Source organism: Myotis daubentonii, chromosome 14 (genome assembly GCF_963259705.1).
Source record: "Myotis daubentonii chromosome 14, mMyoDau2.1, whole genome shotgun sequence".
NCBI lineage: Eukaryota > Metazoa > Chordata > Mammalia > Chiroptera > Vespertilionidae > Myotis > Myotis daubentonii.
Window position 1 is genome coordinate 51,352,671 of NC_081853.1, and position 13,663 is coordinate 51,366,333.

General features: G+C 51.1%; 1 protein-coding gene across 1 annotated transcript in view; it reads left to right on the forward strand.

Annotated features, from left to right (window-relative positions):
• The first annotated feature begins 8,157 nt into the window (after nt 1–8,157).
• ITGA9 (integrin subunit alpha 9) overlaps nt 8,158–13,663 on the forward strand; it is a 261,202-nt gene continuing 255,696 nt past the window's right edge. Inside the window, exon 1 of the mRNA XM_059664393.1 lies at nt 8,158–8,685. Within this exon, the coding sequence (XP_059520376.1) occupies nt 8,501–8,685 (185 nt within the window). The 5' untranslated portion in view covers nt 8,158–8,500. The remainder of the gene's footprint in view (nt 8,686–13,663) is intronic.

Below are 13,663 nucleotides of genomic sequence, written 5' to 3' on the forward strand. Positions count from 1 at the left end.
TTTCTGTTTCACTTGGTGGGTGGGCAGACAGCTTTGTGTGCACTGCTCTTAATCCATGACCCTCCTTCTCACTGGCTTTCACTTTGATGAGAGCTTTGGCCTAATGGACATAGCATCTTCTACATCCCCTGCTGGCCTCTGTAGACAATTCAGACTGTACACAAGGATAGGTGGATAGATAGATCTATTGGGAAGAACAGCCTATAATCTCAATCATAACCGTTATTAGCATTTTATGCGGTCAACTTCCTTTTATGTCCATGTGTACACTTAGATGCATGAAAATGTGCATATTTCAGTTCATACTGGGCATGTTGTTAAGGAACCTGAGTTTCCCCCCTTCATATACTCAGGGTGTCTTTCCTCGTTGGCCCATAAAGTTGTACACCATCCTTCTGTAACAGGCTCATGTGATTGTGCATTGTTAAGAACCAAGTTGCTGAGTTCTTTAGGGCCTACTCCAAAGAAGACCTAATTGTTAGCATGATATTCTGTGTGCCCCAAGAGCTAGAGAGGATGATCTGGCTTAGTGGGCCTTACATTTGGGGAGGGGGGGACTGGAACTACAAGGAAGTCACGTTTAGAGGGAGTGCAGTGCCTATGAAGATAGTCTATCTTCTTCTCTTACTGGTCCATAGGGGAGGGCTGAGGGGCCTTCTTCCCTGGAATCTATGGAAGGGGCTCTCAATCTGATTGCTCACAAATTTTCTAGGTGACTATAAGAAGAGGAAGATATTGTTCCTTGGTTATGCTAAGCTACCTACCAGCTTAGAGATGAAGGCGATGGTAGGGAAGGAATAGGAATGAAGTGGAAAAGGGGCACAGCCATCAGAGCAGGGAAATAATTGTCCCTTTGAGGTTCCACTCCCTGAGAATTAGGGGCATCTCTACCATATTGCTGGACCCAGATTGGGGTCACAGAGGGAAGATGGAATATGGGTTGGGGAGGCTCATGGGAGAGGACTGTATTATAGGGGCAGGGCTGCTTACATCAGAGAAATGTGGAGTGAGGTCACCAGCTTGGTGACAACAGAGGGACCAAGTCTTACAAGGAATTGCTAGTGCCTGAGGGCCTGCAGGGGACTGAGTCCTGAAGCAGCAAGGTCTCTTGGGGTGGCCACCCATCTCTATAGTCCACAGTGAGCTGCATATAAGCTACGGGAGTGGCGATGACCAATAGAAAGAGGGCAGCAAAACCCAATCACCCCAGGCCGTCAAGTGGGGAGATTCCTTTTTGTGCTCACTCATCCTCATCCCAACACCAGAGGGGTAGGCACAGGGAAGGGGATGTGTGTGAGAGAGAAGTTATCCCCAACACATGCACACACACACAGACACACACACACACACAGCCTCCAAAGTTCATCCTTATAGCCACTGAGCTTGGGATAAGAGGAAAGCTTTGAAACAAATGAGTTTGAAGTTTCAAATGAACAAGACAAAGTCATACCATTATGTTGTACACCTGAAACTAATATACTAGTAATATTGAACGTCAACTGTAATAGACTTAAAAAAAAAAAAGAGCCCTCAGAAGCAGGGTCCTCCTGCACTGCTACTGGGTCTATAAATTGATTCAACTTCTTTGCAGGGCAATTTAGTGATCTCCATAACAATAAAAATATGCATTTCATTTCCCTGACTAAGGAATCCCAACTTTAGGAATTTATTTTACTGAATTCTCACCCGTGGTCATGAGATATAGGAACCAGAATGTTCTCAGGGGCATTATTTCTAACAGTCAACAGTGTCTCCCAGCTGGGAGTGTGTGTGGGGGGGGTGGGGGAGGGTGGGATGGTGGGGTGGGGGATGTTGTTTAAATCACTGACAGTCCATCCATGTGATGGAGACCCATGCAGCCATTAGAAAAATGTGTCATATGAATACAGAGAGATTCTAACACATTGCTATGCTTTATAAAAAGGTACAACGTGTGGGTATGCTAATGTGTGTATAGAGAAGCCCTCTCCTTGAATATGGACACAGTATTTCTGGAAGCATGCTGAGAAACTGCTGCCATGTTGGCTCTAGGGAAGCCGTGGGCAAACTACGGCCCGTTTGAAATGAGTAAAACTAAAAAAAGAGAGACCGTACCCTTTTATGTAATGATGTTTACTTTGAATTTATATTAGTTCACACAAACACTCCATCCATGCTTTTGTTCCGGCCCTCCGGTCCAGTTTAAGAACCCATTGTGGCCCTCGAGTCAAAAAGTTTGCCCACCCCTGCTCTAGGGACAGTGGAATTGGAGGGAAGGAGGGGAAGGGAGAGTCGTGTTTCACTATCTTTACTGCTTGAAAGAGTTTAAACTAGGGAACGAATCAAATGCACGTGAGAAAACAAATAAAAAACCTCACCGTCATACTCTTAGTCCTCCCGTGGGTGTCCTTTGGATGGCTGAGCTGGGGCCATGAAGAGTGAGGATGCCCTGCAAACCAAGCATGTCAAACTCAAAGGCTAACACAGGCCAAATAAACAAGGTGGAGGTTGATGTGGGCCGCAAAAAAATGAAAGCTTCAATTTTCATAGAAACGTAGTTTTATTTTGATAGAGACATGCTGAATACAAAGGGCTAAAATAAATAAGTCATCGTTAACAAAATAATAGAACATTTTAATTAAAATTAATATTTTTTCTTGAACATTAACTTACCAGACACTGAATAACTGCATAAATTAATAAGCGCAACGCAAATAAACCAATTTTTCTTGTTCTCCAAAAGCAAAATATTTCCTGTTGCGCACACCAAACAAGTCAGTACAAGACTGATGACGTGGCAATTGGCTGCTAAAATATTCGCTGCTAGTATTAGTGGGGAGAAATGGTGCGCCTGAGCGTAAGGCGTGTAAGGGAAATGAATGCAACACGATGATAGTCATCAGCAAATGTTGTAGTTCGTTATTAATAATTATGTATAACAGGATATTGTGAAAATTAAATTACGAGATTTTTATTAAAACGTTTCTTACAGTTATATTGGCTTGGCCACAAAATATTCCTTGTGGGCCGTGTGGCCCATGGGCTGTGAGTTTGACATGCTTGCTGTAGACCCTTTCATTCCAACGACTCTTGAGTACACGTCAAAGGCTTCTCTTGACGATGCATCACACTGACCACCCGAGCCCACACTCGCCCTGGCTCCTTTCGGGATTTGCGGTAACATAAAACCACCTCGTAGAGTGAAGGGTTCCAGAGCATGGCTAGGTTACTCCGTGACTTAAAAACGAGTGAGGTTTCCTTTCTGGAAATATGGTGAAATAAATGCCAGATATCTGGGAATCTTTCCTGGTACAAAACACCTAAAATTGCTGTATAAAATATAAAAATGAATAATGGATTGTTAAGCTGGCAAGAAATAAAAGTTCAGAGGCCAGAAATAATGAAAAAAGCACACACTCTCATCGCGGAGAAAAAGTGAGTGCTGACGTCAGCATTCACCTTGGGCATGTCTGGACTCAAGTGGCTCTCACACAGGCAGGGGACAACAGACCAAGCCTGGGTGCAGCCAGGTTGGGGAGGTCAAATGAAGCCGAACCTCTTTCGTGGGTGGACTTGGGTAACACCTGCTCCACAGAGAGACATTGTGAAAGGTCTTTCCTGTCTGGGCCTCCTTGGCCATTGGTGGAATGAAAAATAAAATAAAATAAAATGAAAGGGAAAAGTATCCTCTGAGAATACTGAGCCATAAGTGTGCAATGCTACATGTGAGCAGAAAAAAATCCAAGCCAGAAGTTTAGGATAAAGTTGTGGTAAAACAGCAGTGCCCCAGGCAACTGGCAGTATATCTGGCTGACAAATCATTTGTCGAGAAGCATATTCTAAACAAAGATAAATTTCCAAGGAACATGAACTCACAGCCAAAGATTACATAACACGCAGGAAACAAGCCACTGTTGAGAGAGAATAGGCAGAGACCACAAATGCAGGAGCGTTCGTACAGACTGTAGGCACTGGAATGAGCAGAGACAGAATAGAAAATGAACAAGTTTAATTTATTTAAAGAAATTAAGATAGATGTTGGAAGTATGATTAAGGAGCAAGACACTATGAAAATGAACAAGGCAGTTTTTTAAATATATATATATGTGTGTGTATATATATATATATATATATATATATATATATATATATTATTGATTTTTTACAGAGAGGAAGGGAGAGGGACAGAGAGTTAGAAACACCAATGAGAGAGAAACATCGATCAGCTTCCTCCTGAACACCTCCCACTGGGGATGTGCCCGCAACCAAGTACATGCCCTTGCCCGGAATCGAACCTGGGACCCTTCAGTCTGCAGGCCGACGCTCTATCCACTGAGCCAAACCGGTTAGGGCTGGACAAGGCAGTTTTTAAAAGAAGGACCACATAGAATTTTTAGATTAAAAAAATGTAAATTATGAAAATTACAAAATCAAAGGACTGGTAAAACAAGGGAATATACACAGCTGAAGAGAGAATTAGTGAACTGGAAAATAAAACCAAAGAAATGTCTTAGAATGTAGTCTAAAGAATGAATAACAGTTAATATTTACAGAATATTTCCCGTGTGCCATATACCCTTTATCTTACTTAACTCTTATAAAAAACTTATGAGGTTGTTACTATTAATATCTATATTTTGCTTAACTTCTCTGTCCCTTATTTTTCCCCAATATAAAGTGAGGATGGTGATGAACAAAAATAGATCCAGAGACATAGAAGCATCGAACAGGCCGTCAAACCTCAGAGGTAATGTATGGGAGGATGGGCGGGGGGGGTGGGGGGGGGTGGGGGGGGGGACCGGGGGCGGGGTAGGAGATCAACCAAAGGACTTGTATGCATGCATAAAAGCATAACCAATGGACACAGACCGTAGGGGGTGAGGGCATGTGCTGGGGGGTGGAAGTGGCTGGGGAGAGGTTCAACGAGGGAAAAAGGAGACATATGTATTACTTTAAACATTAAAGAATTTAAATTAAAGAAAGTAAGGCAAGATTCACAATTCTAAAGTAGAAAATGTTCTGAAAACATTTGGTGGCAAAACCTTACCCACACTGATACACTACTACTCCAGGGTTCTATTTGTTTCCTGTTGCTGTGGTAACAAATTACCAGGAACCCAGTGGCGTAACACAATGCATATTTGTCATCTTGCAGTTTTAGGTCAGAGTATAAAGTGGGCCGGCAGGGCTGAGTTCCTTCCTGAGCCTCTGGGTTCCTTCAGAAGGATCCATCTCCTTGCCGGCTTTGAGGGTGTGGGGGCTGCCTGCTTCCCTGGCTGGTGGTCCCATCGTTCTGCCCTCACACCTCTTCTTGGGCTCCGTCACATGTCCTTCTTCCTCTTATAAGGACACTAGTGATTACATTGGACTCACCTGGGTATTTCAGAGAATCCCCCCCGTCTCCAGATCCTGAACTTAATCACATCTGCAAAGTCCCTTTTGTAAGGTTAGATATTCACAAGTTCTGGGGACCAGGACACGGACATCTTTGGGGAGAGGGGGCGGGCATTCTTCTGCTGGTCGCAAGTGTGAATATTCACACGTTGCCACCTCTTTCTAGGTTTGTTTCATGTGCTGGGTGTGGTATAATGCATGGTGATGATGCTCTACTCTCTTGAAAATTCTGAAAAAAAAAACCCAACAATAATTGGATTCAGCAACATATCTGGCCCCGAGAGTTTTGGGCGAGGATTGTGGACCTCACTTGAACCGAGGCCAAGTCTTGGCCTGTAGCTCTCCAAGGGAAGGTTGTGTGGTTTAAGTGATACACAGTGACTTGTAAATGTGTGCTGCAATGTCAGACACATCACGGATGCTCCTGCTTTGCAGTGGGCTGCTGGTCAGCTCACAGCGGCATCGGCCCTGCTCATTGCACTCCCAACAGCCCTCTCTGCAGACCAGGCACCCACAGTCACTGCTAAGGTCAAGACCGCCACTGAGGTGCCCTGCGGAGGTACATTCAGGCAGAGCCCAGAGAGGGGAGCACTCACAAGGAGGAACGGAGGGAGATGCAGGAGAGTGATGTCTGGGGAGCTCCATCAAGGAGGACTCTGCATTTTCTGTGGGACCCGAGGGGAAGGACACTCCAGGAAAACATCTCTCTGGTAAAGGCATGGCTCCCGCCAGGGCCTGAAAATGCTTTCGTTACTGGCTTCTGGACTGGAAGCACTGTGTGCATTTTTCCGCTATAATTTGAGGTTTCTGAAATGAAAAACTATATTCCACACATAAAGATTACTGAGACCGTCAGCTTGCATGAAGCACCTTATAAACGTATCTAGCTTGGACCTAGTATTTAAGCATTTAGGAAATAATGCGAGGCAGACAGAAATTTACAGATTTATAAGAAAAAAGGAGTTGGCAGAGAAAGGAAGAGGAAAAAAATAGACCAGCTAATCTAGAAAGACTTTTTCAAGGCTTATGAAGAATCTGTGTCTGTGGGGACATTTGGTGACTTAATATTCCTCTGTGCAGGGGGGTGGGGAGGGAGTGAGGCAAGTCTGTATTCCTTTTGCATGGTTATGGCAAGGATTCTCTCAACCGTCATGTTCACCCGTGGAAGGAAGTCAAGTTTGCCTGAGGGAAACTGACCGCAGATTCTAGAAAAGGCAAAAATGATAGGTGAGCTGATTCAGCATGTTGTTCCGTCTGCAGCCACCAGGGTTCAGGAAAACCTTCAGCTTAGTTCAAAGTGAGAGAATAAAGGGAGAACGAGCAGTTGGTTGTCATTTCAGTTAGAAAATTGGACAGGAGGTCCACTTATTTTCAAAAGGCAGGTCCCCATGAAGCAAGTCTGCATTCTGTATAATCAGATTGGAATTATTCTGTGCCCCTGTTCCCTCTGCCCCCCTCCCCTGGTCCCGCCAGCCTGGACACACACACACTTCAGGCAGAGGCTCTGTAGGGAGGCTTACTCTGGCCACTGGGAAACAGCTCACGCTTGAGGTCAGATTCTGGGAATAACTAACAGAGGTTTAGGGTTTTACAGTTAGAAAGGCCCATCCATAGGCTTATCGGTTTATCAGCATCCCTGCGTCATTGACTTCCCAGGACTACACAGCTGGTCAGACCTGGGAATGGAATCCTTCCCATGAGGCCAGATCCTCTGTGTCTCCTACCACACTGCGGGTCACAGGTCCAGGAGCACGATGCGGGACTCGGACTCTCTCCCCGAGGACAGTGCTCCCCAAACCCGGCTGCTCAGCAAGGCTCCGAGAGTTGTTTGACATACAGATTCCCGGGCCTCCGCCTTAGAGATTCTGACCCAGAGAAGTGTTTGTAAATCTGTATTTTAAAATATATATTTTATTGATTTCAAAGAGGAAGGGAGAGGGAGATAGAAACATCAATGATGAGAGACTCATCGATTGGCTGCCTCCTGCACGCCCGATACCGGAGGATGGAGCCCACAACCGGAACATGTGCCCTGCCGGAGAATCGAACTGTGACCCCCTGGTTCATAGGTCCACGTTCGACCACTGAGCCAGGCCGGCTGGGTGAACTCGGCATTTTTAAATGATGGCTTGAGGATCTGATCTACAGCCAGTTTTGGAAGCTACTATTTTGTTAAATCAAAGGCTAGGGCTACCATTTTCACCTGATACCACTTCCAGGACTCGAGGGGGAAATGAGTGTGTTTTAGATCAGTGGATCTTAACCTTTAAAAAACTACTTTCCCTTTTAAGAACTTTGTGGAAATCTAACCCCCTCCCCCTAACCTTCAGCTTCTAATTCAGCTGGAGTGGGACCAGCTGGTTCCCAGGCGAGGCTGTAGGTGTGGCATTGCAGCGAGGGATGGACGGTGCAGACCAGTTGAGTATAACTGGGTGTGTGTGTGTGTGGGGCGGGGGGGGGGGGGGTCCTCTTCTCACTCCCACGTGGCTACTGTTATCATCAGTAACAGCTGGCGGTTATGGTGCTTGCCTCTTGCAGGTTCTCTCACCGCTGGGTGAGGGGCGGCAGATGGCAAGGCTGGAGAACACACTCCATCCTTCCCCGGCTTCCTGTGGTCCTGGTGTGAGCGTGAGGCTGAGAGGGCACGAGAGACAACCAGAGACCCAGGAGGGCGGGCGGAGCACCGCTCGCCGCCGCGGAGAGGATCAGGGTCGCCTCCCAGGGCGCGGCGGGGAGGTGGGGCAGCCCAGGCGCCTGGCGGCCTTCCCGGCCATCTCCGCCCGGAGGTGCGAGGGCACCCGCGGCCCGCAGGGGGCGCTGCCGCGCCGTCCCGCCGTCCCGCCGCCCACTCGGCGGGCGCGCCTCTCCGCCGTCCAGAGCCGCCGGGCCCGGGACCCGCTCGTGCGAGCGCGCAGACTTCTCGGCCGGACCGAGGACGCCGCCCGCTCCGGCCGCCCGTGTGCTCGCCTTCCGCGCCCGCTCGGCCCACCGCCCCGGCCCCGCGCCGCACCTCCCCGGCGTCCGAGCGCACAGCTCCCGCCCCGGGAGCCTCCGGCCGTCCGGACCCCGCCGCCGGCGCGCTCTGCGCCCCGCTCGCCGGGCACCGGGAGGGCGGTGTCGGCTGAGGATGGGCGGCCCGGCGGCGCGGAGGGGCGCCGGGGGGCTCCGCGCGCTGCTCCTGGCGCTGGTGGCCGCGGGAACCCCCGCCGGCGCCTACAACCTGGACCCGCAGCGCCCCGTGCGCTTCCAGGGCACCGCCGGCTCCTTCTTCGGGTACGCGGTGCTGGAGCACGTCCACGACAACACGCGCTGGTGAGTGTCCTCGCGGCTCCCCGAGCCCGCCGGCCGCCGCCCCAGCCTCGGCCCCCCGGCCGGCCGCCGCCGCCTTTCCGGCCTCTCCACGCCCGCCGTCCCGAGGGGGAGATTTAAATGTCTCCGCTGCGCGCGGCGCGGCCGCGGAGGGAGGCGAGGAGGGCGGGCGGGCGCCGGTCCCGGGTCCCCTGGACTGCCCGGTGGCGCCCGGGGTGGGAGGGAGCCGGGCCGGGCCGGGCGCTTCCCGGGGTCCCAGCCTGGAGTGTGCGGGGAGAGCCGCCCTCGGCCTCCCAGCCAGACTCAACTTAACTCTCTCCTCGCAAAGTAACTGGCGCCTCTGCCCTCCGCCGGCCGGCTTGCATCCCCAACGCAGCAGGGCTCGGCTCCGGCACCACAGTTTCGGGCAACTCTTGGTGACACCCCATCCACCTCTCCCCGGCTTCAAGCCTGTCCCGCGCCATCGCGCACAGAAAGCGGAGTAACCCCGCGAAGTGAGGGCAGTAGGCCGTGTGCGCCCGTGTTGAGGGGCTGGGGTGGGGAGGGGTCTCCCAGAGGCCTGAGTGTCTGAGACCCCAGGGGGCACATAGGAGCCAAGAGGCCCCCTCCTCCCTTACCAGGCCCTCTGCGGAGTGAGCTGACAGGGTCCCGGGTGCAGGAAAGGAGGATGGTCCAGGACCCCCGTGACAAGGACAGGAGGGCTGGTGGGTAAGTTCCAGGGTGGCCTGGCCTCTTTTCACAGCGGTCATCTGGCCTGGACACAGCACCAGAAGTCTCAGGGGGATGTGGTTCTGTAGAGGTCGAGGAGGCCAGTTGCCCCCTAAGAGTCCCAAGGAGTGGAGAGCTCTCCTGGGTTCAGCACCCCCAGCTAAGGGGTGCCGAGCTGAGAGTACAGCCCCTGAGCGAGGCTAGAGGAGTGGCTGGTCCCTCCCTCACCATTTTCCCTGCACAAGAGGGAATGTAGCAGCCACACAGTCACCTCTTCATCCCAGTTAGGCCCAGGGATCGTCCCCCTGTTCAAGGTCATGCCCTGATGGGGGCCCAGGTGACCATGGTGTGTCCCCACTGTGAGCATGCTTAGCTAGTGCAGGCTGGGAGGGCAAGGTTAGTGGCGTGTGCTCCCCATGTAGTTCTCCCGGAGAGTCCCTGGTCCGAATTGGTCAGAGGCTGATGGAAAAGGCTGGATTTGCAGGTCAAGCCCTCACGAATTCCTGGAAAACTGGGGACTCTGTGACCAGCCAGCCCACTAACCATCATGCTGTTTAAAGAGCTGCCTCCGAGAGAAACTGTGTCTAAAGTCCGTGTGTCGCTCCTGTCCGGTTTCACATCTCCCTCCCTGCCGGCCACCCCAGGTGCGGAGTGTAAGGCCAGGCTGCCTTTCCCTGCACTTGCCAATACTCTTTAGAGAGCAAAGCAGGCTGGGCACCTCTTCCACGGCCTCCTCCACACTCAGAGTCCGCGGGCACTTGGCTGTGGTAGAGAATGCAGCCTGGGCAGAAGCCGTGGGAGAGAGAGCACACCCCAAATACCGCACGGGCCTCCTGGACTGCGCCCTTGGCACGGAGCGTGTGGAGAGGGCTGTCAGAAATAGAAGGGCTTCTCTGGGCAGGGTGCTTCTGCCGAGAGGCGGGCCAGGGCTCTGGGGCACTGTGTGGGTGCGGGCTTGTGCGCTCCGAGCTCCTCAAGCTCTTTAAACGGCTCAGGTATTGGGAGAGGTGAAAGGCCCTCTCACCTGGATTTGGATGGGCCACAGGTCTACGCTGCTGAGCTGGGGAGGAACAGGGAGGAACCCAGAGCTGATCTGACAGGTGGAGAGAGCTGAGCCTGCTTTGTTTTAAATAGGGGAGGGAGAAAAGCGATGTGATGTGGATACACTGGACAAGTGCAGGAAGTGCTGGTCTGGCTTTCAACTCAGCACCCGAGTAAAGGGCAGAGGGCGGTAACGCTGGTGCACGGCCTTGGTGCCAGTGGAGATGGGGGTCAGATATTTCAGGGGTCAGTGCGAACCCACCCACAGCCGGGCTGCTGGTCCCCGAAGTGCCCTCTCTGCTTCGGATATTGAGTGTGCTGCTTCGGGTACCAACTAACCTGAAATCTTTTTAAAGCAGCTCGTTTCCTCCCTCCCTCCCTCCCCCCCCTGACTTGGGTTTATCTTAGACAGTCTTTGTCTTAGACCTTGAATGGGACTCCCTGCTGACTGCGCTGCCCAGTCTTGGCAAACTGTGGCCTCTGAAGCAAGAAACCGCTACCAACATCGCCTTCTTTCACCTTCTCCTAGAGCAGTGGTTCTCAACCTTCTGGCCCTTTAAATACAGTTCCTCATGGTGTGGCCCAACCATACAATTATTTTCATTGCCACTTCCTGTCATGTTGCTGCTGTTATGAATCGTCATGTAAATATCTGATATGCAGGATGGTCTTAGGCGACCCCTGTGAAAGGGTCGTTCTACCGCCCAAGGGGTCGCGACCCACAGGTTGAGAACCTCTGTCCTAGAGGCTGGACTTACCACCAGGCTAATGAAAATCCCACCAAAGGCTTCTCACTCACACAGGCTCATGCCGGGAACCTGGGCCTTCTTTTTTGCTCGTAATTCTGGGTGAACTTTCTTCATTCAGAATTCATGATGTCACCCTCAATGTATAAGATTCAGGCCCTGCAGACATGAGGCCAACCCAAGACCTCTGCCTTAACTTTCAGCTCTGGGGTTGGTTGCTTGACTTAGTGACTGATTGTCGGTCTCTCCTACCAGGTAGTCCCTGGGCTCTGGATCTTTTAGCCCTGCTTGAGGGACCTGTAAGTTGTTTCCAGTTATTCACAATGATAAACAACAGCAGGGGTAAACACCCTTGTAACTAAAGTTTTGCGGCTTAATTATTTCCTTTGGATATGTTCCTGGGCTTAGACTTGCTGGGTGAGAGAGGAAGGGCGATTTTGAGTCATTTTCTATGCATTTCCAAAGTGCCAGGGAAGCGAAAGTGTATACTTGAGAGAAATGCATTCACTTACTTGGTACTGGAGTTTTGGAGTTCTGACCAAAAATGGCTGCTCTGGGGCAATACACAGGCATAGCCATCCATAGGAGGGGACTGAAAACGATCCCACATAGTCACAGTGGGTGTGAGGGTAAGTGACGGGCATGAAAGAGAAAAGTGATCCAGTGAAACTGAAAGGCAAAGGAGGCAACTGTTGATTAAGCCTTGTATGTAGGGTTTGTCTTCTTGAGAGGAAATTGCTCCTTAGCTGCTTTTTTTAAAAAAAATATATTTTTATTGATTTCAGAGAGGAAGGGAGAGGTAGAGATAGAAGCATCAACGATGAGAGAGAATCATTGACCAGCTGCCTTCGGCACGCCCCCTACTGGGGACCAAGCCGCAACCTGAGCATGTGCCCTTGACTGGAATCGAACCTGGGACCCTTCAGTCTGCAAGCCATCGCAATATCCGCTGAGCCAAACCAGTGAGGGTGCTCCTTAGCTTCTTAATTCAATATTGGTTGTATGTAGGGTGAGGGAGCAGGAGTGGGTGTATGTAGGTGAGGGAGCAGGATTGGGTGTATGTAGGTGAGGGAGCAGGATTGGGTGTATGTAGGTGAGGGAGCAGGAGTGGGTGTATGTAGGTGAGGGAGCAGGGTTGGGTGTATGTAGGTGAGGGAGCAGGAATGGGTGTATGTAGGTGAGGGAGCAGGAATGGGTGTATGTAGGTGAGGGAGCAGGATTGGGTGTATGTAGGTGAGGGAGCAGGATTGGGTGTGTGTAGGGTGAGGGAGCAGGATTGGGTGTATGTAGGGTGAGGCAGCAGGATTGGGTGTATGTAGGTGAGGGAGCAGGATTGGGTGTATGTAGGTGAGGGAGCAGGATTGGCTGTATGTAGATGAGGGAGCAGGATTGGGTGTATGTAGGTGAGGGAGCAGGATTGGCTGTATGTAGGTGAGGGAACAGGAATGGGTGTATGTAGGTGAGGGAGCAGGATTGGGTGTATGTAGATGAGGGAGCAGGATTGGCTGTATGTAGGTGAGGGAGCAGGAATGGCTGTGTGTAGGTGAGGGAGCAGTATTGGGTGTATGTAGGGTGAGGGAGCAGGGTTGGGTGTATGTAGGTGAGGGAGGAGGATTGGGTGTATATAGGTGAGGGAGCAGGGTTGGGTGTATGTAGGTGAGGGAGCAGGATTGGGTGTATGTAGGTGAGGGAGCAGGGTTGGGTGTATGTAGGTGAGGGAGGAGGAATGGGTGTATATAGGTGAGGGAGTAGGAATGGGTGTAAGTAGATCAGGGAGCAGGATTGGGTATGTGTAGGTGAGGGAGCAGGATTGGGTGTGTGTAGGTGAGGGAGCAGGATTGGGTGTATGTAGGTGAGGGAGCAGGAATGGGTGTAAGTCGCTGAGGGAGCAGGAATGGCTGTATGTAGGTGAGGGAGCAGGAATGGCTGTGTGTAGGTGAGGGAGCAGGAATGGCTGTATGTAGGGTGAGGGAGCAGGGTTGGGTGTATGTAGGTGAGGGAGGAGGATTGGGTGTATGTAGGGTGAGGGAGGAGGATTGGGTGTATATAGGTGTGGGAGCAGGAATGGGTGTAAGTAGATGAGGGAGCAGGAATGGCTGTGTGTAGGTGAGGGAGCAGGAATGGCTGTGTGTAGGTGAGGGAGCAGGAATGGCTGTGTGTAGGTGAGGGAGCAGGAATGGCTGTATGTAGGGTGAGGGAGCAGGGTTGGGTGTATGTAGGTGAGGGAGGAGGATTGGGTGTATATAGGTGAGGGAGCAGGAATGGCTGTATGTAGGTGAGGGAGCAGGATTGGGTGTATGTAGGTGAGGGAGCAGGATTGGGTGTGTGTAGGTGAGGGAGCAGGATTGGGTGTAAGTAGATGAGGGAGCAGGATTGGCTGTATGTAGGGTGAGGGAGCAGGATTGGGTGTATGTAGGTGAGGGAGCAGGAATGGGTGTAAGTCGCTGAGGGAGCAGGAATGGCTGTATGTAGGGTGAGGGAGCAGG